Source organism: Bombus pascuorum, chromosome 2, assembly GCF_905332965.1.
Source record: "Bombus pascuorum chromosome 2, iyBomPasc1.1, whole genome shotgun sequence".
In the NCBI taxonomy this organism is placed as follows: domain Eukaryota; kingdom Metazoa; phylum Arthropoda; class Insecta; order Hymenoptera; family Apidae; genus Bombus; species Bombus pascuorum.
In genome coordinates, this window is record NC_083489.1 from 10,698,983 (window position 1) to 10,723,728 (window position 24,746).

At 41.2% G+C, this 24,746-nt stretch overlaps 1 protein-coding gene across 2 annotated transcripts in view; it reads right to left on the bottom strand.

The window, feature by feature from the left end:
* LOC132916514 (discoidin domain-containing receptor 2-like) overlaps positions 1-24,746 on the bottom strand; it is a 164,458-nt gene that overhangs the window by 65,209 nt on the left and 74,503 nt on the right. For both annotated transcript variants that reach the window (XM_060976595.1, XM_060976594.1), the window contains exons 2-3: positions 22,682-22,860; positions 16,555-16,660 (exon numbers count right to left, since the gene is read on the bottom strand). In XM_060976595.1, coding sequence (XP_060832578.1) covers positions 16,555-16,660; positions 22,682-22,781 — 206 coding nt within the window. In that variant the 5' untranslated portion in view covers positions 22,782-22,860. The remainder of the gene's footprint in view (positions 1-16,554; positions 16,661-22,681; positions 22,861-24,746) is intronic.

Genomic DNA, 24,746 nt, shown 5'->3' on the forward strand with positions numbered 1-24,746 from the left:
GAACGATTTATCGACTATTTTTTATTTGTCATTTCTCGTTGCACGAACTAGCGAGTTTGTTATTGTGAAAGAATCAACAGAAGCCTGATATTCGTAAATCAAGGCGAAAGCGTGTAAAGAGAGAAAAGGTTAAAGGAAACGCAATCGAGAGGGTTGTAACTCCAGGCACGCTCGAAGAAGTTTTCAAGCATCGGGGTAATCAGACACAACATTCTTAGGAGATTCCGCGAACTTCGACGTTTCTGCCCTCGAACGTTCGCGAGAATCGGCTATTTTTCACCTCGTCTTTCAATACTAAGGCGAACGTAACGAATTAATTAAACGTGAAGATACCCGGCGACCCACCGTCTCCTTCCCAATCCAGCCGGTTAGCTGGGATTTTCAAACTAAATTCCGATATCGTAATACGGTGGCTCGTTCATCGGCAACTTTTAATACTTTCATTATTCCAATAATAAATTTGAGCACCCTACAGCAGCAACTTCTTAGACTCGGGCTTACTCTTGCTCGATCTTGCACATTAAATACACTCTCGAAGTAACGAGGAGAAAGAAGAAGTAGGAGAAAAAAAAATAAGAAAAAAAGAAAGGAAAAACACGAGTTTAACTACTTAATGGGATCCAGCACGAGCGGATAGCCGGGGAGAAGTATAAGTGATACTTGGAAACTTTCAAAATCATCTTTGTCACGTGAACCCTTAGCGCGCTTTAACCACGACAAAGACGTACCATGTTTCCTCCATAAAGCAATGTAGCAAATAGTTTTCTCCGGCATAGAAGGAAGCTTCCTTTCTCACAAAAATTACAACGTTTCGAGAAACTTTGAGATTCTCCGGTTGGTTTCCCACCCCTGTTATCCCAGACCAAACAATTTCAATCGTCATTAAAAAAGAAACAGCGACACGAGCGCTGCGAGGCTCATTTGAAATTAAAAACGAGTAGAATAATCATAACACCGTAAAATCTTCGTACCCTCGCGAAACTTCACCGCCTGTGGGACCGGGTGCCCCAACTTCCACCCTCTAGGATTAACGTATTTCTCTCGTTTTCCTCCTTTACGCTTATTACGAATAATTAATAGTAAAGAAAAAAGAACGGTGAAAAGTAAACAACGAAATTGCGTTGTTGGACAAAAGAATCTTGCGCGGAATACTCGAATCTCATTTGCATAAAACAAAGAACGTTTTGTACGCGTTTCTTTCTTCCGCATTTCCTGCAAATTTCATTTCTAGTTTTTAACGAGAATTAGTCTATGAAATTAGGCTCGAATCGGACTATGTTGGTTGACTTGTTCTATCTTAAGATCTTCGCTTTTACAAATTTTGTAAACATTTCACGATATCATGCATTCTTCTTAACTTCGTGTAAATGTTACTACGCTTCTTTATCTTGCACGAAACAAACGAGAAACAGAGAAAATTATAATTTCGATTAATCATTTAACTTACTACGCATATTTCTTACCAAAAGGCATAGACCTGAAAAGAAGAAACACGAAATATTTTGAAATAACCGAGACATTTCTGAACACTCGCCAATTACGAAACCCATTCAACTGTTTCGTTATTCATGGTTGAAGCAATTTTCTTCAAAACTTTTAACACGCAGTTCCCGTTCGCATCCAGCACCGCGATCAAATATAAATTATTCACAAGCCAACGTCAAGATAATAAAAATTGTAGCTCGCAAAATTGAAAGATGAACGTGAAACCGTAGAAGCTCGCATTATGTGTCCAGATGACGATCCTTAAAAAGGAAGAAGACGAAGGCTCGAGGTTGTCGAGGAGAGACACAGCGATATCTCTGGACAGCTCGATCCATTCTGACGCGTATACACACAGGTGATCTCGATCGAAGGTGCAAGCTGGCCATTTAATACGTGCAAGCTGTAGAGCCGAGGGATCGGCGTGGTTCGGTTTTAATCTTTCCGGGGGTCGAAAGCAAGGCGCGGAGAGGCTGGCCGTAGTCGGCATGAATAAAAGATGAGGCGCGAAGCGCCTTCCCTAATTGCGTGGACCGTTTAAATGCTTGGCTAAGAGGGAAGCTTCTGCCGGTCGTAACGTCACGCTATACCTGTATACAGCCGTGTTGGTATATCCTTTTGGATGGTGCGAGGTGAATGGCGCGGAAAGAGACGAGAAGCCTACACCGAGGATGGGGGACATCCGACGTCTTCGAGGTTTAACCGGCACTCTCCCTCTCGGGAGAGTTTGTTTTAGCATCGTGCATTATTCTTCATTACTGGAATATTTGGAGGCGTGTCTTAACAACGTGTACCTGACGATATTTGCTCTATCCTTAATTGTCGCTAGGGAAATCGACCTGACGACGACGACGGCGGCGACAACGACGAGACGACGGTTTCCTTTTGGACGCGATACGGATAATTCGGTTTCTTTCGTAAGCGGAAAAGAGGGATCCAACGCGAGCTTTGCAATCTTTGCGGAATTTTGAGAATGTAATTAGGATTTGGATAGAGTCCTCCCTCGTTTAATTTTGTTGATTTTAATTAACGGTGATTTGCCCTTCGATGCAAATTGCAGCGAGGGAAACGTTTTATTTTTCTTCGTTCATCGAGCTTAATGGAAAAGAAAAATCAGGTTTAGTCTATCGATCAGGTTTTCCTCTAGAATCAGCTTTCTACAAAGGTTTGTTATCAGACAAGTAGTAGAAATAAACCCAGGAAGTTAAGGAATGTAGCAGCATCGTTCAGTGTTAATATATGGTTTTCAATTTTCTAGGTAGCGTGACACGTAGATGTATCCGTTGAATGACTTTGTTGTCTAGATGTTTCGTATTCTACCTCCATCTTCGCTCCCTATTTCTAGTCTATCCATTCCACGATTTTTAACTGCAACGCCAATCACGGCAGATATTAACATTACAGCTCTGTTATGTACTATAAAATTAAACCACTCGCCAACTCTTCTTCAAAGAGAATGAGTGTCTCTAGCCACACCCGTTGCGTAAAAATAAATTATTCATCGGCATCAAATTCCCAAGAGAAATTCTAGGTGTGTCACCGATGAAACGTAATCAAACGATTCAACAAAGCGTTTAAAAAAATTAGCGGAGATCGGAGATCATCGCTCCATGTGCAATGCCAAGAACTCGACACCTCGTGAGATGGTCGACACCTTGACTAACTACTCACGCCTGCAGAAATAACGATGATGCTTCTATCACTTCACGCTGCCTCTATCTCAAGAGGATTGAAGTTGAGTCCAGTTTATCTAAACTCGTCTCACCTGACCGCTCGTTCAGCTTTGCGCGTTACATAGTATTTACTCGCCGGTGTTTCAGGTAATTTGCAACGGGCCGGCAAAATTAATGCGTACCAGGGGATTTTTCCAGGATGTTCTCCTATCGCCTCGGCGTGGTATCGTGTCTCGACGTGGTGGTGCTAATAATCGTGCTTACCGGCCATCAAACCGAGAATGATAACGCGGCGGCGTTCTCGAGGGCAACGCGTCGTTATAACAACGTCTGGGGCCTGGTTTTGCGAGATTTACAGCTCTCACGATGCAACCGCCTCTTTATCCTTAACAACCAGCTCGAACAGGCCGGTTTCCTGTTGTTGGAACAACGAACAAGGAGGCGCAACGATACCACGGCCGGCGAGAACCCAAACGCAACCTGCAATTCCGTGATGGAATAATAGACAAATGGACGCGTAGGTCGGTTTTATGGTGTTGGTCGGGGCATTAGCTGGACCACAGACGCGAGCCAAAGTCGTCTCGTAAAATTGCCATCGTCGCACGGCCGGCTACAACAAAACGTTAATTGATACCGTTTGGCATTAACGACTAATTGGCATGGATCGTTGTATACATAGATGTCGCGTGTTTGCTGACGTGGTGTAACTAAGATATTGCCAGGTTTGCGTCTGTTACGATAACGCGACTTAACGTAATTTACAGTACCTCTGGAACGTATATGCAAATGTAGATGCCAAGAATATTTAATTACACGGAGTTTACGATACGGTTAGCTGATGCCTGTCTTAAAGAATCTTAAAGCGCTTCGGACGTTCTGCTTTAGGTTTTAGATATTTCTCGGCCATGAGATTTATCGATAGTTTATTGGTAGTTTATGCCTGTGTATGTTACAGCGGACGTACTCCGTAAATCCATTTAAAAGTATTACCTGTAGGAATGTTGGATGGTGGTAGAATTTTGACTCGTAAATTTTCATGTAAAACAGTAGTAGCTGCGTTTAGTAAATAATAATTTGTCTAATAAATAGTAATTCGATCGTGCGATAATTCTTGCTCTGTATTATAAAACAGTCCGTCGAGAACTCTTACTTTCTTAGATATACTCGTACTTTCTCCGAACTCTGAACTTTACGTTTCAATGAATTCCACACCATTTATGCATGCACACGGCAAATTCTTTCTTCGCTCTTTTTCCTTCGTTTTCGACGTTTATTCAGAACTTCGACTTTTCTATTCAACGCAAGGCATGATCGATTTAAAAAGGAAAAATCATTCTCGCGCTTAATGTACAACATACCCTATCGCATACGATTTCAAACCACTACCTTGAAAACTTTCGTCCTTTAACGCAGACAATTCTTGATTAAAAAAAGTAATATATTTTTCTTTCACATGAATTTGACTAAAATCGACTCTGAATTTGTAGTATTAAGTACATCTACATTAATTTAAATTTGGACCGCGTAAATTAATCAAACGTTTATTTCTCTGTCCTAGACACTCTCTATCATTTTCCCGATTTTCTATTTAATTTTTGATCGATGTTACATTCAACATTTCCATACATTTCTCCACCAACGTCGTCGTAGCCAAGACGGCTAAAGTACTCTCCATTATTATCATTATTGGCGTCGAAAAAGTAATACCGCGATCATCGCAGCTTCCCCCTTCCATCATTTCTGTCTTCAGCCGACATTTAGTCGACGTTTCGTCCGGCCACAGCCTACACGTGCCATTTAAAGCGACTTTTTGCGGGGCCCGGTCTCGAGAAAAGCATCGAGCGCCGTGTGTGGTCCGACGTCCGTCGAAAAAGAACGATCGGTCGCGTGTGTTCCGCGAGAGGAGACTTTGTTTCGAACCTTCGAAAATCCTGTCCCCTTACTGGCTGCATTAAATCGACCACGACCAAAAAGAGATACCATGACCGGCTTAAATTTCCCATCGCGTTAACCGCTTCGCGGATGATTTCGACTTCGCTGAAATTAGCTGAGACGCGACACTGTCTCTTCTCAGCTGTCTCTTAGCAACGGTATACCGCTTATATTATGCAAAATGTTCGCCAGGGGAATTGACATACGGGTATCTGATTCGGGTTGCGTAGACGCGCGTCGAACAAAAGAAGGAAAGAAAGGAGGGAAAAGAAACGACGGAAGGAAGAGGGAAGAGCAGGTCGTAATTCCCCGATAGGTCCTTGGCTGATGGAAATTTCGAGTTCACGTCGAACCGTAAATTCCAGCGTTTTCGTATCGACGCAGCACGCGAGAACATTTGCCTGCTCCGTTTTCTCAGTCGGATCGTTTCCAGTTCCGCTGGATACCCGCGATCATTGTTTTTTAAACACAAAACTTCTTGCTTCCATTTAACGTCGCGATCCTCGTTACAGCAAGTCGGAGAAATTCCCTTTGACATTACGGTTCGATGAGAATTCGGAAGTTTAGAACAGGGGTGGATTTACGGTTGTAGGAAATTTGTAGGTAAATCTAGTGACTATGAGGTGATCTCGCAGTGGAGGAAATCCAACCGATAAGATTAAGGTTAGAATGTAGTCACGTCCCCGCAATTATCCTCTATCTTCCTCTAATTGTATTCTCCGGAGTTTCTCTATCGATTGTCTAATTGTAATAAATGTTTTTGTATTACTCGTTGAGAAAGATATCGTTAGAATTTCTTATCGCAAAATGGTTGTGCAATTTCCCTCGATAACATGTTTTTCAGTTAATTAAAATACTCTTACGTTTCCGAATTAAAGCCGGTAACTAGTACGCGATCAGGTACCGCAATTGGAGATAGTTACTCGATTAGGTTAAAGCTGGAGTGTGACCACGTTCCTGCAATTATCATGTGTCTCCTATTCTCGTTGCTTTCGCTGATGCTTCGCTGGCCACTGTGTGACCTCGGAAATCGCTGTTAGGTACTCTAACAAGGTTCCTGTTCTCCAATGCTTTTATTTTCCCCATATATTACCACGATCGAGTATAGCTTTATAATTCTGAACACCATTCTCCAACGTTATTATGAATCGTTGCTAGAATTTTTATTCGATGAAATGAAACCAAGCGATATAGCTACCGGCTTTCTACGATTTTCTTTTTCACACTTTTCTCGTCTCCTCTTCCAATCGATTACTATTTATACCCGTTAACCTCCACTATCTTTTTCGTTTGATTATTCAATTGATCGACTAAAACACGTTTGAAATTTTAAATTAGCCAGTTGGAAAATTGAAGTTAAACGATACGGAGCATCGTGGACGCTACTACGTTCGAGCAATAAACGTTATCGCGATACGCTCTGCTCTTAGATAAGAAACTACTTCCTTAAAGGTTCGTTGCGTTTTTCTTTCGCGAAATCAAGAGCACACTGCCGATACTTAGGAAACCAACTATCATCCTCCGCTGGCCATTTTTCGTTCTTTTATCTCGCCACCCCATTCAGGGATGTTTCTATTCTCTCGCGGTTGGTATTGCTTCGAGGAATATCACAAGTTCGCTTATTGGACTCGTTGAAATTTGTTCTCGTCCCGTACGATTCGATACAGCAGCCGTGCAAATTGAATTCCGGTTTTCGATTTGGTATCAGCGGAGAACGCGTGTAACGCGGATAACGACAGGCTGCCTGATTTTCTCGTTTCCGAATTATCGCGACACGACCCAGTTCAACTTCCCTGCAGTTTCATTAAAAAAAGAAAATTCCTTTTGCTCGGAACAACTAAACGGAACATCGCATCTTCTACGAACAATTTTTTTCCACATCTTTCCCAGGGATCGTGGGTTTCCGATTTTATCAGATGCCTCAAAATTTTATGGAACTTTCGTAGAAGCTCGAGGAACGAACAATGGAACTGAATTACCCTTCTCCTAGCCTAGCGCGAGCAAGATCGAAAATGGGATTCATCTTGGTATCGTCAGACGCGAGTGTGTAATCGACTGCCGAGATACAAAGCCAGCGTATAACCCTCGTAGCTGCAGCCTTATCTGCCTCTTCGAAATTACAGTGTATCAAGTAATGACTCTAAAAGCCATTACTCGCATGAAAAGTCGGGGCTGGACGTCGTCGCGTTCCTCGTTGCGCTAGCTAAGTATCTCTATTCTATTCCGCGCCGTTTCGCCATCGTATCTTGACAGTTTTAATTTTTATGCAGCGTGCCACGCAAACGGGGAACACAAAGATTCCTCGTTCCTTTAACCTCTCAGGTACGATGCGCCACTATAGTGGCTTTCGCGGATATCATTTTATATTACGACGCGCCACTATAGTGCCTCACTGTACTGACTCATTCGCTCACCGTTTCAACTAAACGATCTTTTTCATTTGTCTTGCTTCACACTTTTCTTGTCCTCGCAACGTTTTATAACATTGTTAACGATATACAGACAGAATATATAGTCTCTGTTTTTGATGCGCCAGTGTCAGATATCAATTGTTGCTTTCCGTTAAAATAAATATACCATTATTAGATGCTCTTTTTAACATACCGATCCGTATCATAGTAATTTTGTAGAGTCTTCAAGCTCAAAATGTCGCTTGAAAATAGAAAACGAAGAGCAATTTGAAAAACGCTATTGCGCTGTGAGTGTGAAAATTGTGACGTGGGTCTATGTGTCGTACCGTGTTTTAAAATATATCACAGTCAATTGTATTATTAATTATAAAGTAAATTATTAAAGTTCAAGTATATGCGTCATATCTTTAAGAAAAATTATAATTTATTTATCAAAAACTTTATTCCAATGTGCTTGCGTATAAAACAGTATTATCCAACACACACATTGCAGTGCTGTATCGTTTACGCGTAATTCGCGTCAAACTCTGCCTTTCGTTTACAACAAAATTCAACCGCACCTAAGAGGCTAGAAGCGGTATTGTGAAAAATTGTTTTTGCCAGGTACGCGTTCTCATCGGCCAGCAAATGGGAATCGCGAAACGAAAAGATATTCCACGATCGGACCATAGGTTTAGAAAAATGTTCCCACCAGAGCATTTCGATTAATTTTATTCCTTTTTACCTACGTACTCTGCTTAATTCTTCGACAACGACGACGACGCATCCTCTGTATTCTGTGATACTATTTCAGAATAAAATACGATAAAATTGTACTCAAAGAGTTTCTATCATGTTCGAGTAAAAACGAACCGTATAAGTAATTTTATTTTATTTATCGGTTCGAATATAATACACAGCCTCTTAATGCAAGAATTTAGAAAATAAGTACAAAGAATGATGTACACAGGAGTTCGAATTCGGCTATTCGAATAAATTTCCACGATGCACGTGAAGAAACCGGGCAGTTACGTTCCAGTTTTTCCAAAGTGCGTTCACCCCTCGCGTAATTCCAATTGAATTCGCTCGTTGAATCGGACTGTGTATACACGGCGAAGCAGCGGGCAAACTCGCAGTTGCGACTTGCCTTTTGACTTCTCAATCCACTGCTATTTCTCTCAACAGGAGACCGCTCTCTTATATACCGCGCACGATCTCTAACCAGTATCTTAATTGCATCCATTCTGGAAATATCGTTCAAACTGAGAACACGGCAAGAAAAGGGAAGAAGACGCGCGAAAGAAGCGGGAAAGGCAGGGTGTTTCTTAAAGTAAAAGCACGAGTCGTGTGTCTTCTTACTATGGCGCGCTTGAGAATCGTTTTGTGTACTCGCATATGGAAAACGATGGTTTCGCGCTACAGAAAACGGCTACTCCAGATTTGTCTGTAACATCGTTTCCGATGTTTCGCCATTCAACGAAGAAAAAGCTGCATTCAAGGGAAACTTTGTATTCGACTCGTTTCCTCTTTTCTCGCCCTTTTTCCTTTCTCCCTTCTATCCGTTGTTCCCCGTTTTCCATCTCTGAACATTCCACCCACGCGAAAAGCGTCTTCGGGGATTCGTTCATCGATCAGCCGTTGCCTCTTTATCCCGCAAGCCGCTTGAAATGAAATTATCACGGCGACGTTAGCATTTCAACACCGTTAATTAAATTACACCGCGAACGTGTTTGACATCCGTACGAACTTTTTGTCAGAAGCCGAGAGAAGTAACGCGGCAATTTTTTAAATGTCACGCTCGCAACGCTGCCGCGACTGTGGAAACACGGCATGACACCGATTTATCGGTGCTTTGACGCGCTCTGACGGCGATCGTTCGTGTTCCACGGTCTCGGATACGGATTTTCGGTATTTTCGTCGTTTCGCTTGTTGCGGCTCTTTCTCAATTACTCCACGTTCTTAGTTTTCGCGAGCTCTGTCCCGGTTTCTCGGCAGGTTTCCAAGCCACAGACACAGCGAGTTACCTTTATACATCAATTATGGACAGGATTGACACGACCTACTGGGGATAATCTGGCCTTAATTGAAGTCAATATGAACGATCGAACGACGTCTGGCATTTTTGTCGGTTCCCTGGCCAGGAAGTTTATATAGGACGAGCTATTTCTGATTTTATCTTTCGCGGAAAGAAGACCGAGTGCTTGAATATTTCATCGATTCAAATATTCAGACAGTTGGGAATTCTACCTTTTCAAGCTACGTAATTGTATTCTTTTCGTGCGTCACGTTTCGTTCCACCGAGGATTTATCGTAACCGCAACGAAAGAGACATCGTACAGACCTATCTTTTACCTTTGAAATCTATTATTTTTAAGCTTTGGTTGGATCATTCGGGTTACTTGAATTTACGTTTCTGTTCATACAAGCTGATTTACTCGCGTTTAAGTAACGTCATTTTGATCTTATTACCGTTTCGAGTCATTTTTCATCTAATCGTATTCCTCTATCGTTAAAAAGTTTCTCAATCTTGAAAATAAAACGAAAGAATCGTTATCGATGCGTGATCGATATTAAAAAACTTTTTTATAGCGTTGGGTGCTTTTATGTTCGTTTTAACGAGATTGAAATAAAAGAATTTAGTTGATGGCAAGCGGATACTTAAAATTGTGTGGAAGAAAGTATTGTCTGTGATACTTATAATAACGAGAGAAATAGAGAACGAGTTGCTAGAAGTCTTGAAAGACAATACTGAAAAGAAACAATCAATTTGAGTAAGGAAGTAGATTATCAGATCAAGCCATCCTGGTGCATCAGAGACTTTGTTAAAAAAGTTAGCTGCAGGAAGATAAAGAAGAATATAAAAATCATCTCTGTAGAAAAGTTTGATGATTTGCGCGATATGATTAAACGCAAAGTTCATAAAGAGTAGATTAGATTTAGGAAGCCAATAGCGAAACTCGAAATAACATTACGTTACCTAGTAACTATCGCTTCCTTTAAACGATGGAATAGTTGAAAGAATCTCAATTTCGCTTAAAATTTAAGAGAGCCAATTACTAGGAAACTATACCGATCCTCTCGTGATAGAGAGAAAAATAGGGAAATATTACGAAATTTAAAAAACAGTATTTTTTACAACTCTTGACAGAGAGAAAAATAGGGAAATATTACGAAATTTCAAAAGCAGTACTATTTACAACTTACATCTTTCTGTAATAAATACACTCGTAAGAGTAAAGTAAAATAAAGTTTGCAAGTGATTCGTTCTTGAAAAAGTGGAAGATGATAACGTACCTGTGCAACGAAATTGAGAAAGCAAAACCGATGGAGCCGATCAGCTCGTTCATCGAGAAACTTAGATGACAAAATGCAGAAACATTCTCTACGAAGGAAACTCAATCGAATTATGTAAAATAAAGATACGCGTATAAACCTGAGAGAATACTTGGAATAGTCTGAATAGCACGATACTTTCAAATCAATCGAGTCCATCTACCTTAAACGAAACTTTACAGGCAAGACACAATTCCCAGTACAGTGAGTAGAGTATCCAATCACCGCAGTCGCGCGAAATCCAACAAAACCGCGGTACTTTCGATTCGATTTCAATTTATAGCGCCCACCCACCGCCCAATAGCGCAACCCATGTAACAATCTTCGAGTTGGAAGAAGAACGCTGTATCAAATAGCATTGTCGATGGTTGTTCTTTGATGCGGTTTGCTCGGCGGTGCATCGTCAGCCATTCTAAGCACCTTCGCCCGAGGTCGCGGTGTATTAAATTAGACGGTGACGTGGACTGGCAAAGGAGGCACTTGGATGCGATGCGGGGGCGCCCCGAAGCTCATCAAGAGTCAGGCCCATTCAGCCGGTCATTGTCTGCGGTAATGGAATGTATTAATATCGGAGAGCCCGCGGGGCCGGCGACCGACGCTCTCCGTGTTCCACGTTGGCCGAGCTGGTTGGTTTGGCCCTCGCTTCGAGTTACAACCGCGGCCTGCACCAGAGCGGATATGTCCCGTGGGATGGAATATTCGTATAAACCGTTGTTGCGCTGCAACCGCCGCTGAATACCGGACCCTACGCATTAATATCTAAACGCCACCGACGGAAGGTTATCCGTGGGGCGAGACAAGGGGGCGAGAGGGTTTGGCTGGAACGAGAACTCGAGTCGGCCAGAAAGAGAACGAGACGAATGGAGTGACGATAGAAGAGAGCAAGAGAAACGGTATAGCGCACGCGCTGCCGTCGCATCTCGTATTCATGCGTTGCACCGTCGGTTACAAGAGGCGTTACATGGCCAACCCTTTCGCCACCAGCCAGGTGTAATATTCTTTTTACGTCTCTGGCCGACGTCAAACATCTCCCTGTGATAATTGTATTAGAGGCTCGAGGCTGCTTTAAGTTTTACGGTGGAAGGGTAGCAAAGGAGTTGCGTGGATGGACGATTTGAATTTCAGTTGCGTTGGCTTGCTGGGGGTGAAAGGATGAATTTGAAAAATATATTAGATATATTCGGACAAAGGGTAGCTCTCGGCGGATATAGTACTTTTGACAATGGCTGTCAGAAGTTTCCTGTCGTGGTGTAATTTTATTAGATTGAAATAAAGACTTTTTGATGATAAAAGACTGCTTTATGAGTATAGTTTCTACCGTGAGTTATGAAATACAGTGTTATTAAATTTGTGTAAAAGAGACTTTATTAACGTATGATTCAAGCAGCAGAAGTGCAACCTGCGAACTCTTGCCGGCTACTGTATTAAAACAAGCAAGAAATGTCTCATTAATATAGGTCTGCAAATGAATCTCAAAGGAGACACGAACATTCCGCTTATACATATATTCGTAATTCCTTCTTACGAAGATGTCAAATTTACATTGAAGCGAAAAACTAAGGAAAGACAGAATTTCTTTTACAGAAGGATAAAATAAAAGTCCGACTGGCAATAAACGTTCGTTTCTATCTTGTCTTACCTTAATCGATATAAATCCACCATAGAATGAATACACCATACAGATAAATATATAAATAACGTATCAATACAATGGGATATCTTTTGTTTATTTTAACCAGTGATATACTGCAAATATATGATTTTATCCTCAATAACATTTATTCTTTTATCTCCAATAAAATCATAAATTGTTTAATCCATTTTCCCAATCATCGCATGTACGCATTGTTATACGCATTGTCATGTAAAATTACTTATTAGCAGACAAAAGTACAGGCGCGGATATGATCGCGTCAATGGAAGAGCGATGAATATGGAACGAGGTTCGCATGCGTTCGATCACCGCGGAATTATCGAACTATCGTCCGGTTGGATTAATTGCACGGGGAGCGGCCTGGATAAACACCGCCGCGAAGGAAGTGTTTCGCGTAAATATTAATTACAGCCGAGCGACACAGCGCGCGTACGAAAAAGTGTGGAACATGCGATCGCGGTGATTTAATTGCACGTTGGATTATCTTAGGATTTATTCTTCCTGGAATATGCATCACCCTTGCGATTAAATTCATCAACCTCTTCGCGGGTTGCGAGAATCGAACAGCCTTCTCCGCTTCTTTCCTTTTTTTCTCCCCTTTTTTTCACCTATCCGTATAAATGAACCTGCACTGATAGGGCATTGATATATGTATTTCGATTAACTATTTATTCTTTCATCGCACAACTAGACTGTGGTTTATTATGCAAATTCATATTTTTACAAATAAAACCGAAGAAATGAAATTTAGATTTGTTTCACTCCTTACATATTATGGAAAATACTTGGGATATTGAACGTGTATATGTATATTGCACATATGTATTGTGAACATTTCTGCGAATTAAAAATGTCAATAAACGTAGAAAGATCCGCAATCTATATTTAATCGATATTTTTGTTAATAACTGGTTTGTTACTTTTTATCTCCTTGTTTACTCTGTGCTAATTACCATTGCGCTTGGTGTTCTTTTCGTACTTAAAACAACTCGCGAAAGTCGCGTGGTCGTTATAATTGCGCGATTTAAATGGTGTAAAGATAAAAAAAAGGATGATTTTTTCATTGTAAGATGATGTAGGTAATTTTCATATTGGATACAGCGACGAAATAATTTATAATACCTCTTTCAGTCCCGGAGCGATTTTTTTAGTTTACACTGAAAATTTTCAATACAAATTTCATATACCGCAATAATCGCGTGATTGCGTATGCAAAATCAACGTTTTTCACAAGTTGAACCTCGGACTGAAAAATTTTATCCCGCATATTTCGTTCACTTTTGCATAAAGAATTACCTTCTGCCTGTTTGTCCAATACGTTTGTACAACCGCAACCTCTACACACGCATATACTCTTTTTTTTTTCATACCTGAAAAATTTTGTTAATTTTATCTGGCTGCACGAGTCGCGACAGTGAGAAATACCGCGTAGTCGTCACGTGGTTTCCGTGTATAAATCGGGTGAAAAAGCGCGTGACGCGGTCAGATTAGAAATAATTACTGGCGGCTTTTCCCACTCTGCTCTCTTTGTTTACGCGTGATAACGTCTTTCGTTGTGCGTGCACGCAAACTCGATAAACCGGATTTTACGTATTAACGAGTTACCATGGTGGCACGATGCAACGCATTTTTAATATTCATGCGAGCCGCGTCGCGATTAATGAATCCTGAAGTATTAATTTTCGTTCCCTTCGCGTTTCGGCCGCGATTAAACTGGCTGCTGCGCGTGGAAAGGGGCGCTGATTTACTTTTCCCGGCTGCGTATCACGTCTTCGCGAATTTGCCACGAGGTTTTCGACGCACGAACATCGTCGCCGCGTATGAATAATTCACCGAATAACTGCTTGGTTGGCATCTTGAAATAATTATGGTATAATTGGGCGTGAGCAAATCGGAGCCTCGAAAGGAACTTCCCTCGGGGGAGTCGTTTCTTTGGCTAGTCGTGCATTTGATCACATAGAGTGATTTAAATGTAAGAGATAATATTTCGTCTAGAGAAAGAAAGAGAGAGAGAGAGCGAGAGAGTGAGTGAAGAAGGGCGTAGAGAAGAAATAGGCAGTAAATTTTCGAGGCTCGAGTACTTCGCGAGATCGTTCAATCTATGTTTCGAGTTTCTTGGATTTCTCTTTTGGATTTGTTATAAACGATGCTTGCTATTTTTTTCAATATAAAATTGGAATTCTAATGAGGTTCTCTTAATCTTCTGTAACTAAGCAACTATCATATATTATGTAGGTACGTTCTAATCTTCGCCGAAGCTTTTGCTCGTTTTCCAACGTCACGCTCGATTATTAATCGATGGAACAATAATTCCAATATCCCGTCTAGTTAACTGGATAAATAAATTTTATTTCATCCGAACAAATAAAATTCTTTACACGTTGCTCGTGGTACTCACATACCAAATCAACATACACATATAAGACAATACATGTTCGTAGAAATATACGTTCTTAACCAAAGTACAACCACCGAAACTACAAATCATTCCACAATCCCATTTAAGTTTTGCATGACGAGTAAACGTGCTTTCCTAAATAAGTCCCTCCCGTCTCCGCCTTCGTTACCATCGCCAACTCGTCCCCCTTCGTTTACATGTCTCCCAAGATCACCGCTATTTCTCGAAAACATAAACCCTCGTCCCTCGATCTAACGACCTTAGTAAAACCCTCGATCAACCCTCTCTCGCCACTCGAATGGCACGCAGTTTCATCTTGGATACCCGTCTGCTCTAAACTGGTTGTCTCGCGAAATCCATCGTTATAACGGCTATTCGAAGATACAGGAAGGCGTGTAACATTGTCGTAAAGACAAAGTACTATAGAACACCTAACTCATTGTCAGATTCCCAAAGTAGATTTGAAAGTGAGCTATTGGAATTAAATGGGTAGTATAATTCACAGGAAACGTATCTTTGTTACTTATATTGAAGTTATTAGATGTATGCGAACAAAGGAACGCGTGGATAAATTGTAAGGTAGAAAATATATTTTAACACAGAAGTGAAAATACAAATTGGAATATAATTGAGCTGGTCCAGAACCACACGCTAGCAGTGTTACCCTATGACTGAAAGCTCTGAAGCCATCGTCGCCTGTCTACAGTTTATGGTCTGTCTTTGTCCCAGTCTTTTGTCTATACGTTGTCGATGGCTTCAGTGCTTGAGAAGACTAAAAGACCAGACGTAGAGTTTTCTTAGAAGTGGTGACTACTTCAACAATTTATATAACAAATTATTACAAAGATTTTACATCTATTACCTCTTCTTCAAAATAATAAATTATCTCTATTGAGATATGTATAATTTTATGTGCTAGACTAGATTGACCGCGTAGTAGTGACACATGTATGTGAATACGAGTGTGTGGAAGTATGTGTGTGCGCGACGCCCCGTAAACAACGGAATGTAAACTGTTCAGTTAACAGACTGGTATGGAAGAAGGCGAGACGTGTGCGAGTGTGTATCGACGAATATCTTTGAAATCGTTTATCAAATAAATATATAACTATTCTTATATAAATTCTAAGTGTAAATTTAGTGTTCCTATACCGTTATTTTGGCAATTAAGATCCAAAATTCTCAACAATCTCCAAACTGCGGATTTTTATGCATTTATGGGAAAGTTGAAAATGCAAAATTGCACAGAATGCGCATAATAGAATATATAAAACGTATTTGCTATCATGTGATTTTCATGGAAAATTAATTATTTCGGCCTTTCGGTAGAAACGCTCCACTGTGTGCCAGCCCCTGCAACTCCATTGCCCAAATATAATTTTAAGGTGTTCTCCTATTTCCTCCCATTGTCCTGATCGTTTAGGATCATAAAAATTTCATATCCGTTACAATCGATCAACAAACACCGAAAACATCTTACAAATTCCTACATTTATCATTTTTGAACCCACTCTTCTTCTTATTCCCAAGCTGTCCCTAAGCAAGTAACTTTCCATGCACGCGTAGTATCGTTGGAGGGTCGTGGCCAATGGCAATTGGATGGCGCGCGGCCAGAGCAACAGAAGTCACCGATAGATAGGGATGACGAATGATATGGAGGGTATGCTATCGAAATGAAAAAGCGTCGCTTACCGTGCTAGGTGCGGACCAACGTTTCCCGTGTCGAACGTAGAGCTTGCCGTGATATCCGCGTCCGGGATCGCGCCGGATTCCATACCAAGCGGCGCGATGCATTGGGCTGAAACAAACGAAAACGTGCAATCGAGTTTAAAGTTTCGTCTTGTAACGAAAAATTTACATACGAGTCTAAAGGAAGAAGGCAGAGAGGAAAAGGATTGGTTGGGTATCGATGCTCGTCCTGTTTTCGCCAGCGGATCATAAATGGCTAAATAACCAGGTAACCGAGATGAATCTGTCGGATAGAGCCGGTTTACGTTCTTGTATACGACCGCCTTTCCTCCAGCTTCGATGCGAGGAGAACGAGAAGAGTTAGGACGACGGCAAGGACTACCTCAACGTTTTCGTATCTTTCGGACCGATCAAATTGTTTCATAGGGGAACACGGCAGCGTTACGGGGACGCAATGTATCCTGCTACCAGGAACCGGGCCTATCTTGATACAATATTGTCGGCCATGGAGGACTGGCCGCGTTATTTACGGTTTTGCCGTCGTTCCGCCACGGCGAAAACTTCGAAATCGTGGCTAACGAAACATGCACCGTAGAGACGTTGCATTTGTAACGTGGCACGATAAATCGTCGATGGAACTAAAATTACGATTCGGATGGCACTTCGTGTAAATTGATATTCCGCGTTGTCATCGATGCTCGTGATTTCATCGTCGAGTCGCGGAATATAGCTACTTGTTTGCATCTGTAATAGAAACTGGAATATTCAGTGTTCGTAACGTTTCACTCTTTACGCTCTGCTCAACTATCTGTGTATCACTTTATCAATGAACACCGGAGTTATTAGAACGGACAAAATGATCGACACATAGATTTTCATAGAAACTTTGTAAATTTATTGTTGAGGTTGAGGTTGACTGATTGAAGAACGAGTGGATGAATTTGTAATAGGAAAGTATATTGAAATAATTAAAGGTACAAGTATAAGTTTATGCCGAATTAGATTCTTACTTTCTGAGTGTTACTAGACAATGGAATGATAGGGAGCACGTTCATACATTTATAGCAAAAGGACATTACCAAAAAAAGTTAAGCTTATAGCTTTGGCTAGAGGCTACAGGGAACATAAATAGAAATCTGTTTATTAGTTTCTAGACCTTGCAACCCAAAACATAATGTATACTCAAGGGTACAATGATATGCACTTTTCCTTATTTAGAATATTTTTGCGTAATAGCAGTCGTCAGGTCACGGATATACATAAATAAAGATATAGTTTTCTTGAAGTAGTTACTTCAACATTTATAACGACGCCATTTCGCAGATTCGAATAATTTCTTGTAAAATATTTCTCGTATTATCTATATATTCCTACGTATTCACTCTTTCCATTGTAATTTCTCCGATACAATTTTTACGCTCCGGTTATCGATGGTTCTAACGTTAATCCTTTACTTTATCGTGTTTTCAGGAGAAGCGGAAAATCCGGATAAAACAATTTTATATTTACACGAGGGAATCGTATCTGATAAACGGGAACGATAACAACGAAGAATTAAAATGACGCCTTTGCGATAGAGATAGAATTCCAAGCTTGCCAGTCAGAGGTCCGGGATTCACGAATGCCTGCATTTTTCCTCAACCCCTAAATATCATACACACTTTGCATTACTAGTAAAATTGGATATACAATAGGAAGAACGCGTCGAATTCTCTAAATTTGAGGACGTCTGGCTGTCTCGCGAACATAGTTCGATTATCGAGGATGCTGCGAGGGGCGACTGGTGCGCGACGGGGCTGGGGGTGGTTTCGCTTCATGGCGCGGGTCGCATCGATTGCAATTTATGCATATCGAAGTTCTATTACCAACTAAAATGCGCCACGGTAAAATTTGCTGGAGCATCGTTTGCCTGAATGGATCGAATACGCGGCGAATAAACGATAATACGTAATGCCGGATATCGAGTGCAGGTGTACCGGAACAACGTGATGGGAGGTTGCAGCTTTGTGCCGCGAATAACCAGAGACCCCGCGAGAATTAATAGCAGGGAATTCGAGCTTATAACGGAAGGAATCCGTGCTAAGCCATCGAGAAACAGAATGGCCACGTAGGTAGCCATTAATATCGGTGAAACTTTGCACCATCCTTGGACGAATCCGCGACGTCGTAATTTCGTGGATACGATGGCAGTGGTAGGGTCCGTCGTGTTATCGTCGGTAAGATGAAATTTCTACAGATTGCGAGCCCGTCGTGAAAAGCACGTTACTCTGTGCTTCGAACCGGCTAACGAAGTAACTCGCGTGTAAATGAATTAATTTCCGCGAACTTGTCGCGCAAACGTGTCCCCGAAAACTGGGGCATCGATGAAACTCGACGGCGCCCCCAAGTTTTGGAAAATTATCGTCGCTATGTCGAGAGAAAGCATTCTCGCGAAACGAGCAGCTCGCGAAATAGTTATATCGATAGCTTTTACCGGGGTACGTCTCGTAAGATATTTATACGCCATAGTTTCTACGAAATTTAGATGCGAAAACGCAGTGAATGTTTGTTCTGCTGAATACCTTCCGTTTGTATATACGTATATATGCAGGGGCAGGTAAGAGAAAGGGAAATATGAAAGGGAAGTAGAAAGGGGAAAGGGGACAGGAAGAAGAGAAGACAGGAGAGTAAAAATGGGAAAGCATGGGATAGGAGGAGAAAAAAATAGGTAGATGAGAAAAGCAACGAAAGGGAGATGAAAAGAAGAGAAGCATTTCTATCCATTAAAGCACTCTAAAATTTCATAACAGCTACAAATAAATAAAGAACGATAAGAGGAAAAAATAGCACAAAGATCCATAGCGTCTCGTCTACTTGCATTATGGATCGCGTCCTGAAAATTTACGAGTAAGAATCAATAACGATACCCATCAGCGAAACAAAGCGGTCGCTCGTGAATCAAGCACGCTATTATTATTAATGAAGCCTCGATATATCGCTCGCACCCTCCAGAATTCTCACGATCCTCGGCTGTCGCTGCAACTTCTCCCTTTTCGCGAGGTAAACTTGAATCGTTCCTCTCGCAGAATCCGTTTCCTTTGTCGGCACGTTCTCCCTAACGAGCCACCACGGTGAGATATCGCGCTCGTAAATCGATCGTGAATAACGGGTTTCCGCGGTGTGGAAAACTTACTTCCCTGTTTCTGTTAATTCCGCCTAAGTGTTCCGTGGCAACGTTATTTTTTTCGTCGCTGTTAGCCTCGTTTTCGCGTTGTCCGATCGCGAATTGTCTCTTTCAACGTAGCGTACTCTTTAAGGATTGCATTTGGTCGCCACGGAAACATCATTAATTGCTTCTACTCTATCGACACTGGGATGAATGGTCCCGAAACGGGGACATTTCTTTTCGCTGGTTTCCAGGAAAATTTATATCGCAATTAAGAGCAAGCATTTGATAAAGCCCGACGATGGCGTTTCCATTTCTTTAATGAAAAACCGTTTTCAACGTACGACCGTACAACCATTTTCAACGAAACGAAAGTTATGGCGATATTTCTCTTCTTGCCATGTATATTTCGCTTTCTTTTATTTGCACTCTCTCTCTCTCTCTCTCTCTCTTCTTTTTTCGTTAGTGACTGGTGGTTGCTCAACGAAACACGATTCTGAATTGATTCTCCGGAAACGACTCTGCGCTATGTATTACATTAACGAGCCCCTTTTCGTGCTGGAGGTAAGGAGTTGAACGTTTAAGGGGTACAGCGAGAAACGAGTGTCTGTTACAGTTTATAGAATCGATGTACTTTGCTGCAAATGCTCTTGGTGTAAATATAAAGGTCTTGTTTCAGCCAGTGAAATTCTATCTTGGGATATTGCCAATTTTTTCATAGTTACGGCAACCGGTTCGTTCATTTTACGAAACGATTCTCTGGTTGAAAGTTTATCGCGCACGTTGAAAATTCACGTGATGTTCGTGTAGCAACAGGTTAATACGTTTGCTATCTCGGCGAAAGGAACGTACAGGGATAAGCAGCGCACTTGGCCAAGCTTGTTAGAATATCGATTCGGGAAATTCTGTAAAACGTTAACGATACAAATTTTGCAAGAATACCTACTGTAGGAATGTCGAACTGAAAGTAGGTTTTTATTCGTTACACGTAAAATAATATCGATAAAACTATATTTAATAGCAACAGAAAAATAAGACGATAACGATATGATTTTAAACTGGTACGATATTTTCAATACTCTAATGATTCGCTTGAAATTCTCTCGCTTTATACGAGCAGTATCCACACATTCTCCGATCTCCTCAGTTTCGTAAACTAATCGAATATAAACTTGAAAAATTGTCGAATATCCACATGGTACTCTACGCTTTGATCTACTTGCGCGTTCTCTCTTTGCCACTCGAATTGCTTTCCATTAGCTACCGGTACTTTGGCATTTCATCGTTCATTCAGTTTTCTATCACTCATCGTTCTCAGAGAATTCTCACCACCGCGATACGTGCTCCACCATCGAATACCTGCATCTATGAATTTATGTATACACTTTTAGTTTCAGGCACCCCGCTGGGGGTAGCCGCCCACATGCTATATTATTTTTTATTTATATATTTTTTTTTTCTTCACCAACAAGATATAACACTTTACCAAATGTCCGCAAGGACAAATTGTAAAATAACCAAAATAAAATAAAAAAAAAAAAAAGAACTTTTAGTTTCTGAAAACGATAAAATCGAAATGATGTTTCTCCTTCTTGAATCGGAATTCGAAGCACGATCTATCGTTTATCCCGGCTTCCAAACGATTTCGATACTTTCAACTGCTGAACTCGTTACAAGGAAAAGTAACGCGCCTGACACCGACAGATCGTTTAGCGAAGTTAACGGGCCTGTTGGATGCTGACTAAGCCACTCCGACATGCAAATCGATGCAGGTTGCTTTTTTCGTACGGACAGTGGACTGATGATCGATTAAACGCTCGATGTGGACAACTTGCGAGACGTCTACCGCGGGAAATTTACTTGGACGTTTATTGACCCATTAAATTCCGGAGACCTTGGGTCGAGAATGGGTGTAAAAGTCCTCTTTTATTTTAGAAAAAGTGTCACTAATGCGGACACATTGAGGTACCTTTTAGGTACCAGTACTACATTTTCAACAGAGTAATGGGAAATTTCTCTACGTGTTGTTTTACGTTTCAAAAATACGGGCAAATGTATTTGCTGTTTCGCGTAATCAAAATTCTGTAACCTAATCCAACCAAAGGGTAAAAAAGATGAGTTCATATCAAATTTAAGATACCAGAAACTCGTTGAAGAACAGTACCGTATATTTTACAATTAAATTAATTCCACCTACCAAATGCGAATAATTTCATAATTTGTAAGAGTCAACGTTCGATCTACAATTAAATAAAAAAAATATTACCTAATCAGGAAATTAAATATATAAGAAACGTAAATACCCAGGTACGTAACTTTCAACTCTCGCGACAATATAGAGGACTAAACGTAGAACGTAATCTCACCCTTGAAGCGAAAACCCGTCGGAAATGAAAGTCCATAACCCGAGACACATATGTACGATTCTTCTCGGTGTAGTTGGCGTACGTTCCGGCATTCGAGCGTACCAACACCACCGTCCGTTTCAATTCCACGAAAGTTGGTCGATCACCGCGAAGTAATTTGGATCGAACAAAATCGCTTGTCGTCGATGCATTGCGCACAAAGGTTTGCTGGTCGTAGTATCGAGCGGACGTATCATGAGTTCCATGGTGCGGCTCTACTCCCTCTGCCAACAGTCAGCCTCCTGAACACTGTTTAAATACACAACTTCTGCCTAAAAGTTTGCAATTTGAAGAGAGGGAGGTAGCAGTCTGACTGCGAGGCAAATGGTCGAGGGTGTGTAAGAGGGTGGCGACGACGGAGTTACAAACGCGCGAATCCAGCTTTTCCATGCGAACGCGGCCAAAGTCGATTCCGGATCGAAAGTTCGTCGACTGCGGTCAAGCGCCACGTGTATCGTCGTGGCGCGCGGCGCTCCGCGTCTTGCTCGTTAATAACTTACAGAGGAAGTTTCGCGATGAAAACTATAAACCTCCGACGAGGGAAGGGGGACGGATCATGGCTTTGCAGTGGTCTACTTACAGAGGTCTACGGCGCTCGTCGTGTCGGCCAGAGCGAGAAAAAGCATAAGGTGGACGGCAGGTATCGCCCTCCCGGCGAAGAAACCGAAGCTTTTCACCATAGCTCCCGTTTCGCGCGAGGGCTTCACCCTCGCCCTTTTCTCACCGTGACTCCGACCGTGCCATTTCTGCCTCGTCAACCTGGAACAAAAAAAGCAGAGAAAAACATGGAAACCGTTATGAGACTCGCCACCTTTAACGATATACCACCATAGCCCGGGGTGAGGGATTTCGAGGGTGTGTTTTGTTGTTCCTCGCTCTCGTTTCGCGTTCGAACGCTTCCGTCGCGCGGTGCCTCTTCCGCTGGCAAGTTCGATGACTTCGTTAGGGTGGTACTCGAGGGGAGATGACAACGGTAAGGGAGTCGAGTGTCTCCCTGCTTGATCATCGATTTTATCTTCAATGAAAATACAAATAGGGTATGGGTTCTCAGACACCCGAACGAGTTTCGACTTTCGACGATGACTGACTGATCGGTCTTTTCACTTGTTGCGTTGATTTCGAAAAATTTTTCCTCGAAAATTACCACGTTCGAGAATATACACGGTAGAACTGTGTATTTATCGGAAGCGAATTCTGGCTAGCTCTGGTTCAATCAATTTTTACTGATTTAATTCGCTTGTTCGAACGTGAAGTTATACGAACGAAAAATCATAGGTAATTGGGAGAACCAATGGACTCTTATTATATGATTTTCAATTAAATACATGAACTCTTTGTTTCGCGGAATTTTACCATACTTTGATTCGTGTAACGTTCAAAGCGTAATTTATAAAATTTAAAACAACGTACGATGAGTTGGCAATACCGCGGAAGAGAATATCGGCGATATTGCGCGCAACGTTTGCGATTAATTCATGAAATTATCCCGTTCGAGTCGAATGAAAAATTCAAACCGGACAAAGCTACCGTGAAATTTTCGTTTTCTACCGTGTTAATTTGTTGTTCTCCGAGGAAAAACAAACGAGACAGCTCGTTCGAGCAATTTAAACTTAAATCAACGCTCGAGCATAATGTCGTAATTGTAAAATTATTACTTTCTCAGCATTAGCGTGCTTTACCTTATTTGTGGAAGCGTACGGAGCTTCTAAAAACAAAGCGCAGGGACAACAAACGGGTATCGTGTTTGTCGTGTCGGTAAAACAAAGTTTCATAAGCAAAACCAACAAAACGAGCAGACTCGAAAAATAACGCGTTTAAAAAGCGCCCTGAAGGGCTGCCCGCGGCCGTTTTGTCGATGTCAACCGATCCATTTTTATTCCGGCTCAGACAGGGTGCCGTTAAAACGATAGAGATGTACCTTCCTAATTATCCTTTGCTCGAATCTCTGATACATCGTTGCGTGACATTGAAATATACTTGGTGTTTCAGAATAACTTGTAATGGGATAAATAATTTGTTCCATTGCTTCGGAATAAAGTCCTTGTTGAGTTAAAATCTACGAATAATGATCTTTCACAAGAGGATTACAAACACGAGATATAAATTAGTCTACTACTTGTTTGCATGAAATAGCGTTTGTTGTTACAACAAATTTATACTTGAAATATCGATTACGACGATGGTTATCACATCTGACGTCTTCAAATTATCACGAAACGAACGAATCTGTAAAGAATTTTGCTTAAAATGCGATACGAAATCTATTCTATTTAAAATTTCCGAGATGAACGAGAAATACTGCTCTTCACCGACCATAATCTAAGCTAAACAGATCAGAATTTATTCTCAAAAGTACTCACTTAAAAAAAAGCTGCAATCCCAAGTTAAACTTTTACAAAATCGGAAAACATCTTTATTAAGATATGTGTAATTTTGTGTGCTACACTAAATGAGCCGTGCAGTAGTGACACACATATATGAGTATGAGTGTGTGGGAGTATGTGCGTGCAAATATGTATCGGCGAATATCTTGTAAATCACATATTAAATAAATCTGAAACTATTTTGACATCAATTCTAAGTGATATCTTGATATCAATTAAAATCCACAATTCTCAACAATCTTGTACGAAGCTAGCTTACAT